The 24,564-nt window shown below is 39.0% G+C and overlaps 1 protein-coding gene across 3 annotated transcripts; it reads left to right on the top strand.

The window, feature by feature from the left end:
- Positions 1 to 181: 181 nt before the first annotated feature.
- On the top strand, positions 182 to 23,996 carry taok1a (TAO kinase 1a). Of its 3 annotated transcripts, none has more exons than XM_028045717.1 (20): positions 182 to 518; positions 4,808 to 5,031; positions 6,524 to 6,595; positions 7,216 to 7,317; positions 8,755 to 8,800; positions 8,904 to 9,000; positions 9,097 to 9,210; positions 9,663 to 9,754; positions 10,324 to 10,417; positions 10,492 to 10,573; positions 11,089 to 11,256; positions 11,344 to 11,544; positions 11,665 to 11,796; positions 12,457 to 12,693; positions 13,549 to 13,677; positions 13,792 to 13,995; positions 17,199 to 17,438; positions 18,645 to 18,857; positions 18,977 to 19,159; positions 20,010 to 23,996. In XM_028045717.1, exons 2-20 carry the CDS (start codon positions 4,900 to 4,902, stop codon positions 20,514 to 20,516), a joined length of 3,045 nt encoding a protein of 1,014 aa, XP_027901518.1. In that variant the 5' UTR covers positions 182 to 518; positions 4,808 to 4,899; the 3' UTR covers positions 20,517 to 23,996. The 3 variants fall into 3 exon arrangements, with proteins under 3 accessions (XP_027901518.1, XP_027901516.1, XP_027901517.1); XM_028045715.1 differs by having other exon boundaries at positions 4,778 to 5,031; XM_028045716.1 differs by having other exon boundaries at positions 182 to 707; positions 4,778 to 5,031.
- Positions 23,997 to 24,564: the final 568 nt, after the last annotated feature.

Here is a 24,564-nt window from a genome sequence, read left to right as displayed (position 1 = left end):
TATTGAAGTTGAATCAAAAGGCTACAAACTTTTCCAAGGAATAAATGCTTTGGATGACGTGTTTATGTTACTTTGCATGTTGTTGTTGTTGGGTTTTTTTTTTTTTTTTAAATCTATGTAGAAGGCAAACCTTTAGCGTTTTTGAAGTACGGTCGGTTCCAGAGTTTCCGCCTCCTGGTGTTCCTGGGTCAGGGAGAGTTTACTGCAACAGGCAGGGCGGAACTGCAATTTGTAGCATGTCGAAGAGAAGACCTTTACATAACTTAATATTTCAGGTGTCACTTGAGCTAAGTTAAATATCCAGCTCGTCGAACGGCTTCGCAGATTCCACAGCGGCCCGTTTATGGGTGTTTTTTTTTTTTTGTTTTTTGTTTTTGCCGCTGCCTGAACTTTTCTCGCATTCTTCCCTGGTGTATTTTTCACGAAGAGAGGCGCGGCGGCGGAGCGCTCGGCAGCCATCTTTGGAGCTTGCCTGGGAGTGGGAGCTGACTGCTGTGGCACCCCAGTTTACTTCAAGGGTGGGCATTTTAATCTTTAGTCATTTCATTGACGTACTCTGTTAAACCAGCTGACAGCGTGAAGAACCACCAGGATTCAGCTTCCGAAGCTTCCGCGCTGGGAATGAAACTGGAAAAGTACTTTCTAATCCCAAACTGGTCTAAAGTGTGCGCCACTCTCATCTCTCGGAACTGGCCTGTCAGAACAGGGTGAGTTCCAGCTAACCGGCTAGGCTAAATTAGCAAACAGTAGCTTGTTGGGCCTTTTAAATTTAATTTTCTCTTAATTAAACCAAACGTGACGTGTAACTCAATGTCGGTTGAGTAGTTACACCACAGTTCAGATTGATAACACATTAGGAACACCGCTTGAGCTGTTTCATCCTGTGACACGTAACTTGGCTACCATGAAGTTTGGTGCTAACATTATACAGGCAACATTGGGAATCTCTTAAGACATTTCGATTTATGTTCGTACGTCAGCGCTTCGAGTCGTGTGTTAGTTTCTTACAATGTGAAGGTTCACCTTAGCTTAGCCACTCGCAAGAGTGGCAACGGTGGGAACGTGGCTGCTTTCAGGAAAATTAAAGAATGTGAAGGCTGACTTGTAAAAGAAGGGGAGTTATTATCACCAGTGACATGAGCTGAAACGCCCAGGTAAGATGGGATGCTGGTCGAACCCCAGAGGGACTCACCTGGGGAACACGTGAGGCAAACTTTACATTTACTAACAGTGCTGTTTGTATTCATGCCCTATTGACATTTTCCTACAAAGAATTTAGTTATTGAAACACTGTATTTAAAAAAAAAAAAAAATTTTTTTTGGTATTAGATTTTTCTACTCTTTGTATTCTTTTTAGAGCAGTACAGAATTGCCCAATTTTTAGTTCTCTCCCTGGTTTGACGCACCTGGATCAAATGATGGCTCATTGGAAGGCCCAAGATGAACATTGACATGCTGAAGAGGTTGTTGCTGCCACCAGGGAGAGAACTGAAACGTGTGGGATGCCGGTGTTATGCCGAGAAACGCATGTCCCTGTCGCGGGAGCGCGCATCGCTCTAAACTCTCGCATATTGACGAGAAAACGGACTGAAATATGACCGAAGAGGAAACTTTTAAAGATATTCGTAACATCATCACGTTTCTTAACCACGAAAGCCCTAAAACGGTGGGTTTTGTTTCGCAGATTAATTGAAATAAATACGGTTATTCAGTCAGTGACCGTTTTTCAGTCAGTGTCTGATGAAAATGTTCTCCGCAGATGGTTTGAAATTCCCCGATTTTTCTTTTAATGCCATAATAGCTTCAAGCATTACAAAACAGAAGCCCATTGTGTAGAACATTTTATATCATCCATTACTGTCTGGTCTATTAATGTAGGAGGGGATGTATTTTAATTTCTGAGCCTGCCAATATTTGTATCCCCTGTCTATTGTCCTGTTGATATGAAACTTATAGCGGTAGCTCAGAGAACAAGTGTCATTACGTGGAAAAGGTGAAATCCCTCTTAACTCTTCATTTCTTCAAGTTAGCAGGGGGATGCATGTTTTGGCATAGCAAATTATTAGCTTGCCAATGTATGCAGGCCCTCTCTATTTTCCCCAAATATTATTCTGTTGATATAAAACTTATACCAGCAGTTCATAGAACAAGTGTGATTATGTATAAAAAGTTATTTCACTCTTAACTCTTTATTTCTCCATGTTAGCAGGGGATGCATTTTACGGCAAAGCCTATTATTAGCCTGCCGATATCTGCATGCCCTCTCTGTTTTCCTCAAATATTATCCTGTTGATATCAAATTCATACCAGCAGTTAAGGGAACAAATGTGATTATGTAGAAAAAGTTATTTCTCTCGTAACTGTTTGTTTCTTCAAGTTTGGAGGGGATGCATTTTTTGGCAAAGCCTATTATTAGGCTGCCGATATCTGCATTCCCTCTCTATTTTCCCCAAATATTGTCCTTTTGGTTGAAACAATACCAGTAGCTCAGAGAACAGGAATGATTATGTAGAAAGGTGAAATCCTTCCTAACTCTCTATTTGGCTGAGTTAGCAGGGGATGCATATTTTGGCACAGCAAATTATGAGCTGCTGATATTTGAAATGTGAAATTTTAGACTTGTATTTTACAAATTCCTCAAATACAGGAATTCCTATTTCCTTACTGTTAACCTACTGTTAATCTAATTTAATTTCGGTTTAAAGTTCAAAGAAGATTTTACAAATGACACCAAAAATGAGGAGATTTTAGAAGCTGAGACTGTGGGAAAATGTATGTCCCTTGATTTACATGGAAGAAAATGTAATTTTACCATTAAGTGTTCCGCTAGCGATCTCTAATGAGTGTTTTCTTTTGTACTGAGAAGAATAAATGTCAGTTTATTGACTTCTTATAACAGTTTCTTTATTCAAATAAAAATGAGTTACTGTAGCGCAGAATACATTTTCCAACATCTAAACCATATTCTGCTTCAAACTAAATATATTCTGCTCACATTATTCCTCAGATTAAAACTTAACAAGGCTATTTCCATGTTTTAGTGGAAACTGAGTGTAACAGGAGCTGCTTACATATGTTCTTGAAAAGATCATTTTAGTAACATAAACCTCTTCAGAAAGCCCCAGCTATTTTGTTATGAGAAGATGAAATGAAATGACAGCTATTTTTTGTTGTTGTTTTTTTTTTTCTTCTTTGTCACGCTTCGAGTTTTTCCCCTTCTGCTGTCAAATATTTCAGTGCGTGTTTGCTCTTGTCTTTGTGCCAGGGTTGCTAGATGTAACTTGTCAAGTTTCTCACTAGGGCCCATTCCAACCTCGCCGGAGCCACGCGAACAGGAAGTGCAGAGAGTCACGGTGTAGTGAGGGCATACGTTGGGAATTCCAGCCCTCCAGCTTTGTTGTCTTGTCCTGCCGCATTCTTAAGCGTTTTTGTGAGCGACGGTTTGGAAGGCTCGTCCTGATTCACGGCGGTATCAGCTATCGGCACTTCTTTCCTTGTGTGTGTGTGAGTGTGTGTGTGTGTGTGTGCGCGCGTGGTCGAAAACGGTGTCATGACATATGACAACAAAGCTCATTGAGTCGCACCGATGTCATAAAGGACAATGGCAATAAAGAGGCACAGTCCTGCATGGTAATGAGGCTTTATTTCGTGACTGTGGCTACATCTGTGTGGAATAGTGGGGTTGTTCAGTGTTGTTGTGAGACAAAAGATGTCTGCTTGGACCGGGGGCTGTTTTGCCCGGGCTGGGAAAGAAGTCTTGTGACTCGAGCGTCAGCTCTGCATCTGTTTGCAACTGATCATCTGAGCCGCTGCACGGACTCAGTAAATTTTCCTCAGTGATCTTCTACAGTCCACATTAGCAGGGCTGCTCAGAACAACGGCGAAGGAAAGGAATATTTACTTCCACAGTGGAGTGTTTTTGCGAAAAAATAAAATTAAAACAGGGTTTTAACTTATTACAAAATCTTCGTAGCAATTTCCTCATAATAACTAGTTGCATATCTTTTTGAACAGGCCGTCTTTATGGTAAACATAAGGAAGATTTTAATTAAAATCAGCGTTGATATCTAAATAATAAAACACTGCCGTCGACTTGATGCATTTCATTCAACCAAAACAACGTCTGCAACTGCTCTGTCTTTTTGTCAGCTGAATTGCGTAGAACTTTTTGTTTAATATAGCAAAAAGTTACATTAGCTACAAAACAAGCCAATCTGCCACCAGATGTTTACATATGTTGGGGGGTGCTAATGGGCATTTATCGTATCGTTCGTAATTTATTTCGTGATCATTTTTGTATCAGAGACGGAGAATTTTGATTTATCTCTGTCAAATAAATTCATTTTAATAAATTTATTTAAAACTCCCCAAAACTGTCTGACTCTTTGGATTTTTAGTTTTACTATACTCTGTTTATTCAATGAGAATATCAATAAATACAAAAAAGAGGATGAAGTTATTGTTGCTGTTCAGTGAGATAAATCACACTTCTTTATGTGATTGGTGTCCTAAAGAAGCGTGTTGCAAATGTCTTCAGTGTGGTGCCATACAGTCACCTGAAAAAGTAATAATAAATAGTTCTTATCGTCACTTTTATTGTCATCACAGTGGTAGCACAAAGTGTTGTACTGAAGCTGTAAGTCCACATTGCCCAGCTCTGCTTTATTTCTTCTGATTCTTCTTCAAATGTATTTTTAAAATTGAGAATTGCCATAATCTTGAAAGAAAATGTGTAATATTCTGCTTGTTTTTTGTTTTTGCTTCTGTTGTGTTGCAGTGCTGAACACATGAAATCACTGTCCTGCAGATGAGCCGTCGCAGGGGGCTTGCCCGTCGCTGTCGCAAACCCAGATAGTTCCCGGCGGCGGCGGCGGCGGCACCACCCTGACGTCTTCCGGCATGCCCAACAACAGCCGGGCGGGGAACCTGAAGGACCCCGACATCGCAGAACTCTTCTTCAGAGAGGACCCGGAAAAGCTCTTCACAGATCTGCATGAAATTGGACATGGCAGCTTTGGAGCTGTGTATTTTGTGAGTTTTTTTTTTTGTTTGTTTGTTTTTTTAATTGGATGCATAGCGAAGCACCAGTAAGTCACCTGGTGATCACATCCACTTATTTTCCCTTAATCAGCTTCCGTTCTTATTCAATAAATGCATCACAACTGCAAACTTCCTAATTTATTTTTATATAATCACATTAAAAAGCAGTGTTTTATCTGATGCTTTTTTTTTTTTAGTTTTAGTGTAGGATAGTTTGATAACAAATTATGCTGGACTATAAATTGTTCCAGAGATTTTTGCGATAAACGATAATATTGTTGTTTTGACACCATTTTCAATTAATATTATGATAATGGCATAGTAAATGCAAGTTCGCCCTGTCAAAGACCAATAAACTTTATACAGAACACTCCATGTTTTAAATATCCAGACTATTACATAACAACTAAAAACCATGAATTCAAAAGAAACAAAAGCCACATTCTACCAAAATCATAAATAAAACGGATGTTATCTCTGTAAACAAAATTGTCTTTCATCTGAATGGAAATAATTGAGCTCATTTTAATGTATCATGCTATTAATTGCTCATTAATTAATAGCATGAATTAATGGCTTATTTTAGTATGAATCAAATTATGGTTAGGAAAATATGCCGTGATACATAAATGGAGATTACTTTCTAATCCTGCTACAGTCTGTAAGATTAATGTCAAAAAATCCTGCAGCACATATTTAATTTTAAATTAAAACGAAATTTGTACAAATGACATTATCGGCGTTCATTGTCCTTAGAACACAATCATAATCAGCTGGTTAGATAGATAGATAGATAGATAAATCTTTATTGTCATTAGACTTAAAAGAAAAGCAGAAATTGGAATTGGATTATAAATGCTTAAGTTATCTGTACTTATAGAAATGTTTATAGTCTTATGTAAGTCAGTCTGACTTTTGAACTTTTGATAAAAAATCGTTACAAAAAATTACATCTTCGTTCAACTACCTAAAAAAGGTTTTATTCCGTACAGTTCTAGATCAGTGTCTGTTTATGAGTGTGTTTTAGTCTGAGGCTTTTAAAGATTATATGATTGATTGTGTTGATTATGCTTTCAATACCAGATGAGTCTGTAATGAAGGCTTTCAGTTGGCTCTAAATGTCTCTAAGTACTCCCAACACAATATTTTTGCTGTTGATTAAGCAGTCTAAATGGTTGAAACCTAATTTTGTTTGATTATTTATTGTTCCGTTATTCTCCAAATCTCGCATTTTATGATTATTATTACATCAGTACCTCAAAGCAAAATCAGTTTTTTTTTTACCATCAAAATAAAACAAATATTGCTGTTTATAATAGCTCAGTAGCAACAAACTGCTGGTCTGATGGTTTAAGGAAAGCATGTTGCAATTTGTGGATGTGTTCATGCATAAAAATAAAACAAACAAATAACACACAAAGAAAACAATCTTCAAGTATTTGTTAAATTACAATGTTTACAATCAGTTCTTCTCATCTCCCAGGCACGGGATGTGCGGTCGAATGATGTGGTGGCCATCAAGAAGATGTCCTATATTGGAAAACAGTCTAATGAGGTATAATGGCGTTTTCTGGATGCAAACATACGATCAAAAACCAGGAATGCTTGCGCTTTGGGTCGTAACGTAAACACTTTTAATCAATTTTGCCTTGAATGCCATTGGGTTGAAAAAAAAGAATTGCCCATAAACACAATCTATGTTTCTCCAAACAGCTACAGTATGTATCTTGGCATGAAGCTGTTGGATTTCTTTTTTCTTCTTCTTCTTTTAATGACTATAGCAGTTCACACTTTCAAATAGGAAATAAGACATGCCATTCTAAGATTTCTTTATCAAACCATTAAAGAAAAACATCAGGCATGCTGCCAGCAGATTGTGTTGCTGTCAGAATAATGGAAAACACTGCATGGTGTGTTTGGGTGTCCTATATGCTACACAATGCAAATGTAAAGGTTTGTTAGGCTTCAAATTTTGCACTGTTTTGCTGTCATTTTAATCATACTGCATCAAAATTGCATGCAAAACAATACATGGGAATTAATCAGTTTTCTCAACTGACAGCATTATACTGTATTATTGCTTCCAAGCTATTTCTGGGCTAACTTGACGCAAAAACTAATTTGATGTTTGCCCTCTGGTTTTCTTTTTATGAACTCTCTGTACTGATTTCACAGAAATGGCAAGATATAATCAAGGAGGTGAAATTCCTGCAGCGAATACAGCACCCAAACAGCATAGAGTACAAAGGATGTTACCTGCGAGAGCACACTGCTTGGGTAAGGGCTTCTTTTTTTTTTTTTTTTTTTAAATCAGGTAAATTGGAGAGTGACGAGGCCTGCTTGATCGTGGAAGCAAAAATTGTGATTGCAGTTGTTTTTTAACACAACTAATATTTAAGATGAATACACCTTCAACAATCAACTTGAAGGACAGGGAGTTGCTGTGAACATGAAATTAAAAAATTTTTTTTCAATTTGTTAAAAATAAGTGGGAAGTATTGATCCAGATGTAGCCTTTCCCCAAGAAGTAAACGCAAAGAAAAGCAGCAACCTGGTTTACATCAACAAACTTTGGAAAATGAATGGATGCACTGAAAATATATAAGATGTAGTAATGTATTTAAAAAATTAGCAAAATTTTAAATAATATACAAAATCCAAAAATTAATTATGGTTAGGATAGATTTTCTTATTTTGTCCTTTAACCTTTAATGTGTAATTTTGCTTGTTTTTTTAATACATCTTATCTGTCAATAATTATTAAGAGCAATGTATTTCAGCTCAACCATTTTAATGTGCCGTATTTTCCGGACTATAGAGCGCACCTTACTATAAGCCACACCAACAAATAAAAAAATACAAGAAACATACATATAAAAGCCGCACCGGGCTATAAGCCGCTGGTATCTCCGCCGCTCTCGGTTTTTCACAAGGACACAGCAGAGGCAGAGCCCTCAACTTAAAAGCTGCATCATATGAACTTCTTCGTGTGGTTTCCCTGATGAGGGGTTATGAGTTTGAAAACATTTCTCCGTTGTGCCTGCTGCTAGCATGTGCTTGTTCTAAATGAAAATCACGCTTTCTTCTTTGATTTCCAATTTTGACTTTTAACCGCCCCGTGGCGGTTGAAGGAAAATCCACAGAAAAGCCACACCGGGAAAAAAGTAGCGGGAAAAAAGTAGCGGCTTATAATCCGAAAAATACGGTAGTCACTAAAAGATTCACTGAATTTATTTCCAATTTGGCCACATGTATTAAATAAATTCCAGCCATTCACTTTAACAATAGATAATTGGTCACTTTGTGTTTAAATTTTATGTAGTTGCATGAAATGGGCTGCTTTTTTTTGCCACTTTGCCATTCTGTACCGTTTGTAGTTTTGGTTGTTTTCATATTAGACTGAACGGTACGAAATGGGTCCCTGTAGCTGGATGTTTTGTGTAGACCTTAACTTTCTGAGGGACATTTCGCTGGCTCTGTCATTAAAAGGATTAAGGGTGCACATCTTAAGAAAGTGATATGCCAAAAATAGTACAAAAAACCCCCCACCATTTTTTTCACAGTTATGTTTTTTTTAAATTATTATTATTTGGAGCCAAAATCAAACTGAAATGAAAAATATCCTGTTGGATAGACTTATCAGTAGCAAATGTTGAACATAAACTCAGAGACAAAAGCAAGAAACAAATACTCAATCTCTTTATTTCTCAACAGCTGGTAATGGAGTACTGTCTAGGCTCGGCTTCAGATTTGTTAGAAGGTGAGTTAAGTCAATCACAACGTGGGAATGTTGTTCCCGCTTTGCAAGTTTGTTTATTTTTTTTCCCCGTATTGCGTCACCAATGATAATTAATACCTTCCAGTTCACAAGAAACCCCTGCAAGAAGTCGAAATTGCTGCAATTACCCATGGTGCTCTTCACGGATTGGCTTACCTTCACTCCCACAACATGATCCACCGGTGCGTATTTGAGTATTTTTCAAGCAAACCTTTGTTTGCTCCATGTTCTACCTTTCCAGTGAAACGTCACTCGTTTCCTTCTGTATGTTTTTACAGTGACATCAAAGCAGGAAACATCTTGTTGACAGAACCGGGTCAGGTGAAACTAGCAGACTTTGGCTCGGCCTCCATTGCCTGTCCGGCCAATTCTTTTGTCGGGACTCCATATTGGTAAGTGATCAGCCATGTATAGATGCATCTTGATAAATTAGAATACAAACAAGGTCATTTATTTCAGTAGTTCAACAGAAACATATAGCGGTTTGCAAAAGCATTCATACACCGTGACCTTTTCCATATTTTGTCACATTAAAACCTCAAATATAAATTATATTTCATTGCAGTTTTATGTGAAAGACAGAGTGGTATTCAGTTGTGAAGTAGAAAGAAAATTATACAGGATTAAGAACAATTTTCTTTTTACAAATAAATACCTGAAAAGTGCGTATGTATGTAGCTATATTAGCCTCTGGCCTGGACTCTTTAAGTACGGACTCCAACCTGGTAAATTTATTCAATGCCTTTGCTTGTATTTTCTGTTTGTGTCAGTTTGTTTTTGTATTGGTGTTGGTTTTTACTCGTCCCATCTTATGTTTATCTTGGTGCATATGTTTTCTTCTCAGGATGGCCCCAGAGGTCATATTAGCCATGGATGAGGGTCAGTATGATGGAAAGGTGGACATCTGGTCTTTAGGAATAACCTGCATTGAATTAGGTACGTCCATATTATCAAGATTGCTCCCCTCCCCTCAGTATTTGAACGTTTCTCCCAGTCAACATTACTTGAAGCCACTTAGGCTGGCTCCTTGAAACAACAGAAACCTCCACAAGCCTTTGCTGGCACTGATGTGACTTTGTTCATACATAACTTGCCTAGGCTTTCAATGCATAGGCATGTAATTTATCTGCATTCCTTTTTTACCTCGTAAATGAAGGATTCTCGAGGTGTGGGACGCACCAAGCATTCATCTCTGTCTGCTTTGTGTGAGCTTTTGTGTTTCCTAATTGAGGGCAAACATGCTCCAAATACTTCATCGGCACAGTTATGTGTGTTTAGACTGTACACGGCCAGACAAAGGAACCTTTAGAGAACAAAATCAGCAAGTCAACCCTTCTCGAAGGCTAAGATTAACTTAAAAAATCAAAAATTATAAAAAGAATTATATTGCGACTTATTTTTACCTATTCAAATATAGGTAAAAATATGTGTAATATTTGAGCTAAACACGTAAAGTTGGCAAAATTTTGGATTTTATATAAACTGATAGGCTTCTTGGTTTCTAGCTGAGAGGAAGCCTCCACTGTTCAACATGAATGCGATGAGTGCCTTATATCATATAGCACAGAACGACAGCCCCGTTCTGCAGTCTACTGAATGGTGAGTGAAAAGCGATGTGACTCAGAATGCTTCTGAAAATCTTCTAGCGACTAAATTTGACATACTTTTTTCAGGACGGATTATTTTCGGAAATTTGTCGATTCGTGTCTACAGAAACTTCCTCAGGAAAGGCCAAACTCTGAGGAGCTCCTCAAGGTAGAAAATGTTAAATTTTACAACAGATTCTTCTTAACTTTGTAGTCTTTTCTTTTTAAACAAAAAGTCTTAATGTAACTAAAATTAGGGACTTAAAATCATTGAGGAAATATAAGTTGGTCTTAAATACATTTATTACGAGTCTTAAATTTTGCTGTGGCAGGACTATGTAATCTCATATATTCTATGTAGTTTTTTTCCTCAGAATTTTACTGTTGTGCAAAACATTTACAGCTATCACTAACTAGCTAGTTTTACCCTTGCTAGCTGCTACCTTACTAGTTACTAAACATGGGTAGGAGTAAACTTATTACGAGTTGGCTGGATGTTGTTCACCATGGATGTGTTGCCAACACATACAATTTATTTCTTTGAGGTTTTCCTTTGTACATTTCTGTCATGATATAGGTCTTAAATTCCATTGATTAAAGGTCTTAAAGTCTTACATTTTAGTGGGTAACAGTACCTTGTTTAAATCATAAAAGTTCCAACATTAACTCTTAGTTTCTTTTCAGCATGCGTTTATCCAGCGTGAACGGCCAGAATCGGTCCTAATAGATCTAATAAATCGGACCAAGGATGCTGTGAGGGAACTAGACAATCTGCAGTACCGCAAGGTGAAGAAGATCTTATTTCAGGAAGCTCACAACGGCTCCATGAATGAGGCACAAGACGACGACGAGGTCTGTTCCTAGCTGGCATGTTTATGTTTTAGCAGCATCCTCTATTGTTGTAGCCTTTTTATTGTTTCCTGTGCCGTGTGTGTGTAGGAGGCGGACCCCAGCGTGAGTGGGACGGGCACCGTGAACAGCGTCGGGAGCAACCAGTCCATACCCAGCATGTCCATCAGTGCCAGCTCCCAGAGCAGCTCCGTCAACAGCATACCTGATGCAGGCGAGGACAAGAGCGAGCCGGACATGGACGGCGACGGCACAGTGATGTCCAACAGCTCGGTCATTAATCTCAAACCCGTAAGAGAATCAAGTCCCAGAATCCTGAGTATTCTCATCACAACTGAGCTGTTGTGTCTCCGTTTTCTGGTTGCTGTGCAGTTTCTTCACTCTGGTTTTGTTGCTTTCCCTTCTGATCAGGAACAAGAGGCTCGCAAAGAAGAGTCAGAGCCTCATGGCAGAGGCACAACGGAGCCACAAGCTGCCCCCACTCAGACCCAGAGGACGAGACGAAACCGTGAAGACTTTGCAACTATACGTACGGCGTCAGCGGTAGAAACACCTCCTTTCCTTACTGGGAGTTTGGGAATGAAACTATTTGAATTCATAAAGATGATGCAGGTGGAATTAGAGGCATTTCTACATAGAAACCCGATCGATGTAAACGTATGGACATAAACTGCTCATCATACTTTGGGTTCCCACAGATCATTTGACAGCATTGGGTTATGCTGCTACCATGTGTGTTGTTCAGTGGATTCTATTAAGTATTGACACCTGCCTATTAAAAGGCAAACTGCAATAATTTTGTCATAAGAAATACTTGATCTAATTTTTTTAATTTTTGTGGCTCAACGGATAGTTTTTCAGAAAGACTTCTGATTTTCCTGGGATATGTTTTCTTAACAAGCATGTGATTATGTTCAAATTCACATTTTTTCCTTTTATCCAGTTATTAAAAGAAACTCCACCAAAGGGGTTTTTTTTTTTTTTTTTTTTAGAATTATTCTTAGAGTAAAGAAAATGTATCTCTTTGAGCTCACTGCTGAGTTTCTGAAAGGGCGACAGCATGACTATGTGGCATGGCAGATTTATTTTTTCTAGGACAGCCCATTATTGACAATATTTATGTCATTGTAATTCTTACAACCTGTTTCTATCAAGTTGATTTAAAAAAAAAAAAAAAAAAAATCTGTGTCTTGTGTTTGTCAGCTCACACGCCAGATGAAGGAGCACGAGCAGGAATCAGAGCTAAGAGAGCAGATCCTGGGCTACAAGCGAATGAGACGGCAGCACCAGAAGCAGCTGCTGGCTCTGGAGAACAAGCTGAAGACCGAGAAGGATGAGCACCGGCTCCGTCTGGACAAGGAGCTGGAGACCCAGAGGAACAACTTCGCCCAAGAGCTGGAGAAAGTGGTCAAGAAACACCAAGCATCCATGGAGAAAGATGTGAGTTTCCGAAACACAAGCATGTACCAGCTCAGAGTTGTGTTTAACAATGTAGAACTTCTAAATGTATTCCTCTTAAATGTCCCCAGATATTGCATTAGGGAAGCAATGGTTTCAAGGGTTGGTTAGGAAATTTTTGAAGTTCCTTTTACCAATAGTAGAAAATGTCATCTTAGCATGAGCTTGTTGGAATAGTACATAAATCCTCTAAACCACAGAAGGTTAACAAGTGAGTCAGACGTACGCTGATTTAAATGATTTCAGCGATAGAATATTTTCCCGTTTGACAAAAAACACACCAAAGTCAGTAAGAGTCTGCTGTGAAATTGCTAAAGTCAGCTAAAACTGTTCAGGTAAATGAACTATAAACTATTATTTTTGCTTTTTTTATGCTTAGCAACAGCAAAGTTTACATGTAACAAACAGACTTTTGACTGTCACTTCCAATCCTCAGGTTCAATTTAAACCACTTAAATTTGAATTTTGTTGACAACCAGCCACCGCCTACAACTAAATGTTTGTGTCTTTCCAGTGCAACATTTGCACATCAGTAGATAAGTGATATTTTTAGCTGTACAGTTTGGATCCGCGCCTTTTTTTTTTTTTACATTGTGAACCCAGGGCTTTAATATGTATCCGCATGAATAGAGGTTACGCTTCATTAAGAGTTTTTTTGTTGTTAATTCACCTCCTATCTCGGAGTCGCTGATGAAAACAAAAGTTCAAATCAATATCTGGATTCTCGCTTTCTGTAGATAAAAATGTAGTCCAGCCAATGGTCCTATGGCGGCTGCTGTTTTGCATTGATCACACTGATAATGGCGGGTGTTTTTTGTTTGGTTTTTTTCCCACTAGGCAAAAATATTTAGCAACGATGAAAAGAAGTTCCAACATCACATCCAGGGTCAGCAGAAGAAAGAGCTGAACAGTTTCCTGGAATCCCAAAAACGAGAGTACAAGCTTCGCAAGGAGCAGCTGAAAGAGGTTTCAAACTTCATCGCACTTATTTTCATACATATTTGTCTTTCGATGTAAAACATAATTACACTTACAAATTCAGCTTTAGTAGTAAGGTTAAATGTGTTTATTTTTCTCCAGGAGCTGAATGAAAACCAGTCAACACCCAAGAAAGAAAAGCAGGAGTGGCTGTCCAAGCAGAAGGAGAACTTCCAGAACCTCCAAGCAGCGGAAGAGGCCAACCTCCAGCGCAGACAGAGGCAGTACCTGGACCTGGAGTGTCGCCGGTTCAAAAGAAGGATCCTGATGGCTCGCCACAAAATTGAACAGCAGCATCTGAGAGAGGTCAACACTGCTCACTGTGACATTTATTGACTGGGAATGAAAACCAGTTCTTGTGGAGAATCGTTAATCTGCCTGCCTAACGATTCCGCTTGTCGGTTCCAATAGCACGTGATGTACACGCCTCATATTTTGATTTAAAATGCATCCAAGATGGCGTCCCGACAGAAGCGATCCAAAGTATGAAAAGTATGGAGTAAAATAACAATAAATATCATTTGGGAAGGTGTTTTCCACAGCTGGAAATACCTTAAGACCTGACAAATCCTTCCTGAAAAGGCAGAAAGTATTTATGCCTTTCTGAAGGCACATACAAAAACAAATGTGCAAAAAGTTGCATTTCATGTTAAAATGTCCATTTGACAGATGGATTCTCATTATTTTTTGAGCCAGTTTTTATTTAGTTTGAATCTAATGCAACATGGTGCATACTAGGGCTGTTGTAAACAAATATTTTAGTAATTGAGTAATCTATCGATTATTCTTACGATTAATCGAGTAATTGGATAAAAGAAAAGATAAAGTAAAACACTGGTAAATCTAACATCACAGCAGTCTTACTATCGCATATTAACATCAGTTCATTTTTCCACAGTTGAGCTTCCCTAACAATAACTTTTCTGTAGTTTCAGAAAATTAACTCGTAACAATAGCAGCTCACTTTCCAAGTTAACCTGAAGAAAAGTTATACAAAAATCTGAAATTATATTCAATTTACCGTATTTTCCGCACTATAAGGCGCACCTAAAAACCTTCAATTTTCTCAAAAGCCGACAGTGCGCCTTATAATCCGGTGCGCCTTATATATGGACCAATATTGAGCCACAACAGGTCTCGCAACTACGGTAAGCAGCCGCCGACTTCATTTTCCCCCGTGGAAGAAGAAACGGGAAAGCAGACGCCGACTTTATTTTCCCCGTAGAAGAAGAAATGGGGGAAAGCAGCCGCCGATGCAGCCAGCGGTGCACGCTGGGTTTTGTGTAAAGACCCCAAAATGGCTCCTATTAAGAGACATGCTTACAACGCAGAGTTTAAGCTCAAGGCGATCAGTCACACAGTAGAACACGGGAATGGGCTCTTTGCACCTGCCGCGCTGACGTCACAACCGCATGCGCAAATGCGGCTCTCTTTTTTTGCTTTGAGTTACCATGACAGCTAGAAAAGACAAAGTCTTATTTCAGACGCAAATAAAACAATACTATGAACATTGCTGTCTTCCTAATATAATGGGCTTTTAAGTTTTCATGGATTTCCAAACGATCCTGAATTAAGAAGACGGTGGCTTGTAAATATTCGTCGCTACCAGTTAAAGCTAACGCCGCACAGCAAAGTTTACAGCCTTCACGTCACTCCGGATCAACTTCTTCAGCCTAAAGAAGAAGGTAAAGGAGCTTTCTGTGTTATTTCCATGGAAACACTTCTGTATTCAGCCTGAATGATCGAGTTTATGGGAACCAGAGAGCAGACCAGAGCCAGACAGCCGAGCTACTGATCCGCCTGTACACACTGCTGTAAACACCGTCCTGCTTCACAAGAAGCATGCAAAACTAATAAAGCGAAATAACACGGAGACCTTAAGGAACACGGCCATATTTTTCTAAAAGCAACAACTTTGAACCTGAACCGTCAGCTGAACTAGAACTCCGACACCAGAGCTAATGTTAAGCTATGGGCTCGTTGTGCTTCAGAAGCAAAAAGCCTGAACCGTAAAATCCCCGTTACTTGGTCTCTGTCACTAACGACAATAAACCACGTAATATACTTGAACATAAGGTAAAAACATTGTCCGTTAATGAATGATGAAAAATGTTTAGATACTTAGATAGCACATTTTTACAAGAAAAATGTCCGGCATAAGCTAAAGCTAATGTTAGCTACAAAGTTTAAAGAACGTAAAACTCACCTTCGTATCTGTGTATAACAAGGCGAACATCTTAAAACCTTTCTCCAGTTTACTAGTCGGGGCTTCGGATCGATGTTCATCATTAAGCTGAGGTGCAAAGAGCCCATAGAGCAGCAGCGAGAGAATTTAACATGAACAATCAATGGTGCGGAAGTGGAGGAAGCAACAGCTGTTCATTTTGGGAATGAACGAGTTTTCAGAACGCTGGTTTGTAATCTATTAATAAAGTTTGACTGACCTATCTGACTATTTTGTGGACATTCCCTTTATCGCAGTTCCATCTAATGGATGCATAACGTAACCCCAGCCTCTACTGTAGCATCTATTCTATGCGCCTTATAATGCGGTGCGCCTTATATATGAAAAAAGTTTTAAAATAGGCCATTCATTGAAGGTGCGCCTTATAATGCGGTGCGCCTTATAGTGCGGAAAATACGGTAATAATAGAGGCAGGCTCACAAATATGCTTATAAAACATGTCTATACTCCAGCTTTTCGTTTATGTATTCATCTCCACTCAGTTTAATAGATGCCCAGACATTTATAGCTTTTGTGTTTTAGCGACGGAATTTGACACCTTTATTCGTCACACACAGAAACATCTACGTGCCGCCAGCCATTTGTTGAAACCTTGATGATATGAAATAAATTTTCCAGTTCGTCCGTAAAGCTACACTTACGTTAATTATCTAACACGCAGCCTCCCGCAGTGTTCAGTCTATCCGCTCATCTGTATAAACACACCTGCAGCGCTCGTCCCCGCCGTTCGCTCTGAACCACAACCAGGCAGCAGCTCCGGGAGGAGAAAAGACTGCCGTACTCTAAGCATCGCGCCAGTCATTTTAAGGATTCTTATTGGTCCCCCGAAAAACGACAAAGACCCAGACATTATCATTAATCAATAAAATCCTCCCAGGCCGAACTTGAAAACTGGACTTTATGCTGCTAACACTTAGCTTCTGTCAACAACTCAGGCGGAAGTGAGTGAGCTCTGTGCAACGCAAGTAATAACCCGGACATAACACGGTGCTCTAAATAATAAAACATAATTTAATGAAGGTTCGAGGCAGATAAATTTTCCTCGAGGAATTTTAATAATCGAGGTACTCGAATCACTCGAGGAATCGTTTCAGCCCTAGTGCATACTTTGAGTTTATTTCCTAATTCAATGACAATCAATAAGGAGTCTGTATCACAAAATTCTCATCAATTCCTGACAAAAGTATTTTTTGTTTGTTTTTCTTTTTAATGTCCACCTTAGGAAGGACCTTTTGTGATTTCCTCTGTGTACTTGTGTTGGTAGGAATTAAACAAGCGTCAGACCCAGAAGGACTTGGAGCACGCCATGCTTCTTCGTCACCACGAGTCCATGCAAGAGCTCCAGTTCCGCCAGCTCAACAACATCCAGAAGACACGGGTCGAGCTGATCCGGCTACAGCACCAGACGGAGCTGACCAATCAGCAGGAGTACAACAAGAGGAGAGAGCGGGAGCTTAGACGAAAACACGGCATGGAGGTTCGTCAGCAGCCCAAGAGCCTCAAGGTTAGTCTCTGACCTGTCGTGAAACTTGTTTCACTTTTTTGTGTTTAACATCAACTGAAACAATTTTTCTGTTTCTGATTATTTTTTCCCCCTACGGTTCCTGTTAGTCATCATGCTGTTGATAACTCACATCCTACTGGTAGTCTCTACATACTAGTTGTTCTACATGCTTGTGGTAGCCCTCATGCTAATGTCAGCCTACAACTAAAATAAGCCATTTAGCTGTTTTATATATATATAAGCCACATTTAGCATGCTGAATGGAGTAAGTCAGTGCTACAGTAATGTTTATTTACTGAGTTGATTAAGGCATAATGCTAGTAATCCCACACATGCAACTGACAGCATTTAAGCTAACCATTGCCTTTTAACTCATTTTTGCTTACACAATATTGCTTGCATACTGAATTTAGTAAGTCCATGTTTGGTCAACATGTTTGTGATAACCCACATGCTAGTGACTACATTTTAGCTAACCATAGTATTGATGCTAATTTTCAACATAACCCCTTATTTGTTTCCAACCAGTACGCACACTTTGGCAGGCCCCTATTAAATTTCTTCAGGCATTTTCTAGTTACCACTTCTTCTTTCTCAGTTGTAGCCTGTTACAAGGAGTCTGAAAAGTCTTAAATTCACAAATCTAAAATGAAGGCCACGAAATGCCTGAAATTCATTAGAAATTATGTAAGTCGGCTTTAAATGTCATAATCACAGGTCTCAACTTTTGTGGTGGCAGTACTGTTTAATTCTGTGTATTTTATTTTTCATTGTGGAGCTTTTCTGTCAAGCAAAGATTTGAATCGCCTGAAGACATCGTATGTTCTGTGACTCCAGGCGGTTGAGGATACATCTAACTAGCTGCTAGTTAGCTGTAAACTAGCTAGCAAGTTTTTTTACATTTATCATCTATTGTTCGTCGTTGCCACTGGCTGATTTCTGTAGCCAGCCCAGTAGTACTATGCTGTGTGCGTTCTGTGAAAAAAAAGGCTTGGCCCTGCTCTATAAAATATGCAGTTTTCTTTTGTTCATTTCTGTCATGAAGCAGGTCTTAAATTTTATTGATACTGTTCTTAAAACATGTCTTAAACTCTTACGTTTGAGTTGGTGAAACCTGCAAAAACCTTATATTAAAGATATTTGTCTCCTAATGCGATGAAGGTCTACACACATTATTAATCTAATCCCTGTTTTTCTGTTTTCAAGAACAAAGAGCTCCAGATCAAAAGGCAGTTTCAAGACACGTGTAAGATCCAGACCCGGCAGTATAAAGCATTGAGGAACCACCTGTTGGAGACCACACCAAAGTCCGAGCACAAAGCTGTCCTCAAACGTCTAAAGCTGGAGCAGCATCGCAAACTTGCCATTTTAGCAGAGCAGTACGACCATTCCATCAGTGAAATGTTCTCAACACAGGCGGTGAGTCTTTCAGTGCCAGAAATGTACAAGCAAGACTGTTGATCCTCAATGCAACATTGCATTTTTATCATCTTGTGTCAGGATTGAGTAACATTGCGTTGTTCATTCCTTGTCTTTAGTTACGCCTGGATGTGACTCAGGAATCTCAATGCCAAGCATTACAGATCCAGCTGCAGCAGGAGCTGGAGCTTCTCAATGCCTACCAGAGTAAAATTAAGATGCAGACGGATGCGCAGCATGCCCGCGAGAAGAATGACCTGGAACAAAGGGTGTCACTCCGAAGAGCACTACTGGAGCAAAAGGTTCAACATTTGTTCACATTCAAGAGTATATTTCCTCTGCTTTTTACAACTTGTCATTCTAAGTTTGTTGCTCGAAATTATGTTTAAAAAAAAAACAACAAAAAGCACCAGCTTGAAGTGGAGAAAAGTCAACACAAAGCAGCTGAAAACGAGCCAAACAAGATGACTGTTAATGTTAATTCGATATTTGGAAGTGTACTGAATGGCTTTGTCCATTTCTACAATTCTAAAACAGCAGAGAAAAACATCATTGCTCACAACTTCTCCTCCTGTCTGCTGATTGGCCCAGTTAAAATTCAACCAGATATTAAACTCAATGGGAGAAATCCCAGAAAAAAGTAAGGGCTCAGAAGTCATCCATTAAAAAAATGTGGGTTGGTCATAAATATTTTAATTACATGTCTTAAATTTTGGGATGGCAGGACTGTTTAATCTCGTACATGTAGTTGTGTTGTTTTTTTGTTTTTTTTGTGGGACTTGTCTTGACTCTGTCCAGCAAATGTTGCAGCTACAGCTAACTCACTACTAATATACCATAGCTATCCAGCTAGCTTTAAATTTATTGCCTGTTGGGTGGACGACATTTGTCTTCGCCATTGGCTCATTTTTATTTCCAACCCATACGATGCTGCATTCACGCTGCACTAAAAAACTCCATACTACTGCTGTGCAAAACATGCGATTTTCTTCTGTAAATTTATGTCTTGAACACAGGTCTTAAATTTTATTAACGGTCTTAAAAAGTGTTTAATTTGTGTTGGTGCAGAAACTCTGTACATCTACTAAATTCCCATTCGTTTTTACCCTCGTACCTGTGAATAATGCTCCATCGTCTTTGGATTTCCCGTAGATTGAGGAGGAAATGCAATCATTGCAAAACGAGCGCACAGAGCGCATCCAGAACCTGCTGGAGCGCCAGGCCCGAGAAGTCGAGGCCTTCGACTCGGAGAGCATGCGCCTGGGCTTCAACAACATGATGCTGGCGGACCTCTCCCCCGAAGCGCTCAGCAACAGTTTCCCCGGTGCTCCAGGCGGCTTCAGCCAGCACCAGCAGCTGCGGCCCTCCTCGAGCTCTCAAGGGCCGCGCTGGGGCAGCCGCGGTTCCAGCCTGAGCTCCAATCACAGAGGCAGCCACCACCACTACCAATCCAGCTTAGGAGGGTCGCCTATGCAGCAAGGGTGGGGGGGGCACAGCTCGGCGGGCGGAGGAGGAGGAGGAGGTGCGGGTCAGATGCAGTGGGGCCACCCACAAGGCGGGGCCCTGCAGGCAATGGGAGGGCGCGTCGAGCCCGGGATGAGCAGGAGCTCCAGTGTTACCTCACAAATATCCAACGGGTCGCAGTTCTCCTACTCTTAGATTTGCTTTCCGGTCTGCCTTGGAGTCACTTTATATAGAAACCTGTCTGCCTGTGACACTACCCCCCTCCCAAAATGTTTCCCCTTGTACAGATGTGGATGTGTGGTGGAATAAATGTTGCTCAGGTCAAAAAGAGGGGGCAGGGGGGCCTCCCTCTCCCTCAGCCCATCCTCAACGGCAGTTTTATGAGCACACACAGATTCTGAAATGCATGTTACACAAGAGTATCAACAAGTAAGTTTGACTTGTTTTTCTTTTTTTGTTCTCCTCTGTGGAGGATATTTTTTCGTGAGTTTGTGCTATTCACAGCCATTGCTCTTGTTTTGCACATAAAACACCACTCTAAAGCCTTTTGTAGGTTCAAACAATCGCATTAAATAGATTTTTTTTATTATTATTATAATTTTTATTTCAAATTTTTTTTAATCTGCCCGTCTATGTTTAGCAATGCACTGGCCAAATTTTTTCTTTTCCTTTTTTTTCTTTTCTGTGGTACGGTGGAGAACCCAATCAAACGACTGGGGATGCTTTGCTGTTGTCTACCAGCCTGCTGTAGTGGCCCTTCATGTTTTTTTTTGTTGTTGTTGTTTTTAATTAAGAAATTTCGCTCCGCCTTAATCCTCGAGGATCAACCAAAACAAAAAATCTTCTCAAATACAGAACCAAACAAATCTCAATCTCTTTAGACGGTTGCTTCTACTAACGCTGTGCCTTTTTAGCTTTCATTAGCTCAGTTTGTTTCAGTTAACTCGGGTTAAATGTTTTTTACATTTCTTCATTTATCTCTGATCTCTAACGTAGATTGTATTTTTGTCTAATTTCTTTTTTTCCATGCCTCCGAAATGGTTTTGGATAAATTTCTACGACTAAATACAGTAGAAACATTCAAAGCTACTTTTTAGCATTTTTTTAAAATTTTTTTGTTGTTTATGCCTGAATGCAGAGAATGTCACTGTAACCCTTAAACTTATCAGCCTTCAAAAACAATCTTTAGTGCTAATCTTTATTTTTATATATATGCATATAGGTATATATATATAAATATATATTAGTGCCTTTTTAATACTGCTGCCTTTTTCGAAGCACTTTATACAGCTCGACGAGTGTAAGATTAATATTTGACTTCTTTTCTTAAAGCTCCTGGTGAATGAATGTTTCATTGGTACGCATGTAGAAAAGTCAGACTTACTGTGCTGTGATATTTTCGTTTTCCTCCTTTTGCATGTTGGACAGTATAAGTGAAAGAATTTTCCCAAATTTTACAGCCTTTTCTTTTTGAGACTGCAGATGTGTGTTACTGCTTCTGTTTGCGTTTCTGTGTGACGTTGACTGAACAGAATGTGAGGATGTAGCCTTTTTTTTTTTTTTTTTTTAAGATGTGTACAGATGACAGTTTCCATGAAACCAACTGAACAAAAACTCGAACCTTTTATGTGCAGACAGCGAGTTACGACCAAGACGACCGGCTCTGTGCTACTGAACGTAAACTCTTATTGAAAATAACATTTTGAGGCCTAAATACACTTTTTTTTAAAAAACACTAAAGGTCAGTAGAGATGGGCATGATGTAGGTTTTTTGGGGGGATTTTTTTAGATGCAGAGTCTGTCAAAAGCGTCGATACCTCTTGAACTTTTTGTCACATTACAACCACTAAGTTGATTTCTTGTTCATTTTACATGATATTACAACTGATGACACATAAAAACTCATAACTGTGAGGTAAAATAAAAAAAAATTCTGTCCAATTCTTTGTTAGATCTTTTAGAAAACAGCTGAAGTTCAGTCTGATTGACCTTGGACGATATCTTACCATCAAGTCTTTCTGCAGATTTAGTCGTACTTAGCTCAGGACTTTGACTAGTCCATTCTGACTATTGCAGCTTTGACTATCGGTTTTGGATTATTGCCCACTGTTGTTTTTAGTTTTTTTACCCGTTTCAACATTAGATCCCCCCCCAAATCCCCAAGTCTAAAAAATTGAAGTGATGTTCTCATCCGACCAAAAAACAAAAACCTAATGAGGTACTTTTAAAGTTTGTGGTTGTAGCATGACAAAACATGAGAAGGTTCAAGGGGTGTGAAGACATTTTCACTTTTTTTTTTCTAACAAAGTACCTACTTTTAACAGATTTTTTTTTTTTTAAGGGTAATTTGACAGATAAATAATTCAGGTGTGTCCTGTGACTCACGGTTGAAAATATCAATATATATTTTTTAGGGTTCTATTGAAAGAGTTTGTTTACTCTTCTGAACTTTAGGTAGCAGTGTCAACCACCTGTTTTGATTTTGCCCCCCCCCCCAGCCAAGTCTCATCTAGTTACTTTGAAAGCACCGGACTTGATTCCTCATTCTTGAATTCAGTCATCTCCATCGAACGCCACTTTTGTAGTCGGTTAAGCAACACTTGTGCAGATGATTTTCCCAACCCTACACCTTTGAGCGCTTTGTCCTCATTCCAGCCTGATTCAGGGCTGTTATTAAACTTTTCTTTTTCATTTTCTGACAACACAAAAAGTGCTGGGATTTTAATTTTTTTTTTCCTTTCAGGTTGTACTTTAATTTCTGTATATATTTCACCACAGAAAATTATGCATAATATCATGTAACGTAATATATGGCCTCAAAAAAACTGTTTTATGCCTACTGCTACTGTATCCAAGTAAGTTGTATTCAATTCCCTTGATTTTTTTTTTTTCCTTTGGCTAGAAATAAAATCATAATGTACTAATAATTGGGAGTTTTTCTGCAACTCTAAAGCCAAGACCAAGTGCTTGAATGTTACGCCAGCAAAACCTTGCATACATGCCAAGTTTTACTTTCACATTGGACAATTTGACTTCACTCTAAAATGTGGCGAAATCTTGATGTTACTGTCAAACCCGTACTTTCTTTTTCGTTTCATGGAACAGTTTCTAACATCCTACTGACTGAAAGCGAGTGGGATGCAGGATCGTGAATCGGCAACTGAAAAAGGATTCTTTCTCTGCGGTCAAACACTGTGCCATACCGGAAGCCACCAACACCGAACATCCGCATGTCTGTTCTCATCTCGAAGTTTTCACCCATTAAGTGACTGTTGGTTAGAATCGAATCATAACGATCAAGTTTGTTTGTTTTTTGTTTTTTTTGTGGGTTTGGGGGTTAATTTAAAAAACAAAAAGCGGAGTTACAGACAAATGATGAAAAGATCGCATTTCTTTGAAGATGTCAGTATTCTTTGGCACATTACCACTACAACTTATAACCTGTATTAAAATGTATAGATGGTGGAGATTCTTATTGAATGTCAGATGTTATGAAGATACTACGTGAAAGATGGTAAAGTACTAAAAGTGGATTTAAATTGTGTAAAAGAAAAAAAAAATCTTTTTTGAACAAAAATAGGATCCATTATTATATTTTGTATTGTATACCATTTTCTTGTGTTGGCAGAGGGATATTGAACAGAAATCAGCTGTAATAAAGTAATTTTAGTATAATTTTTGCTTGTGCTTTTTTACTCTCCTGTAGCTGTAAAGAAGTATGAATTACAAAGCAGGTTCAGAATACTTTTTAATTAAAACTTGCCAACTTACATTTTTTAACCACATTTTATTAATATTTAAAGAGAATTTCAGACAATAACTGGTCCAAATCATAACGTTAAAGGGAGACGTGCATTGAGAAAGAGGATACGTGTTGATTTTCAAAGATTCCAAAAACAATGTAAGGGTTGTGAATATAAACATAGGCTGTATTTAAATGCATGAAAGTAACAGTAATGTGATGTTTTTTTGTCATTGTCGGGAGGAGAGGCAGGAGAAACCATCATATCCTGTTGAGTGGTGTCTTCCTCTCCATTTATGTCCTTTTCATAAACATAAAGGAATCCCCGTTTGTACATGCCTTCACTGCAGTGAAGGCATGTTCGTCATCAGCCTTTAGTGTCTCCTGTCCAATCATTTATGAAAGTGGCTCGGTTCAGAATCACCACAAATGATGGAAGACGGGTACCGCTGAGTCCCACAAGCTCCAGGAATATCAATGGTGCGATTGGGAATCACTCAA

This window comes from Xiphophorus couchianus, chromosome 18 (assembly GCF_001444195.1).
Source record: "Xiphophorus couchianus chromosome 18, X_couchianus-1.0, whole genome shotgun sequence".
Lineage (NCBI taxonomy): Eukaryota > Metazoa > Chordata > Actinopteri > Cyprinodontiformes > Poeciliidae > Xiphophorus > Xiphophorus couchianus.
The sequence above is the reverse complement of the archived record's forward strand: the minus strand, read 5'-3'. Positions and strand labels throughout refer to the sequence as shown.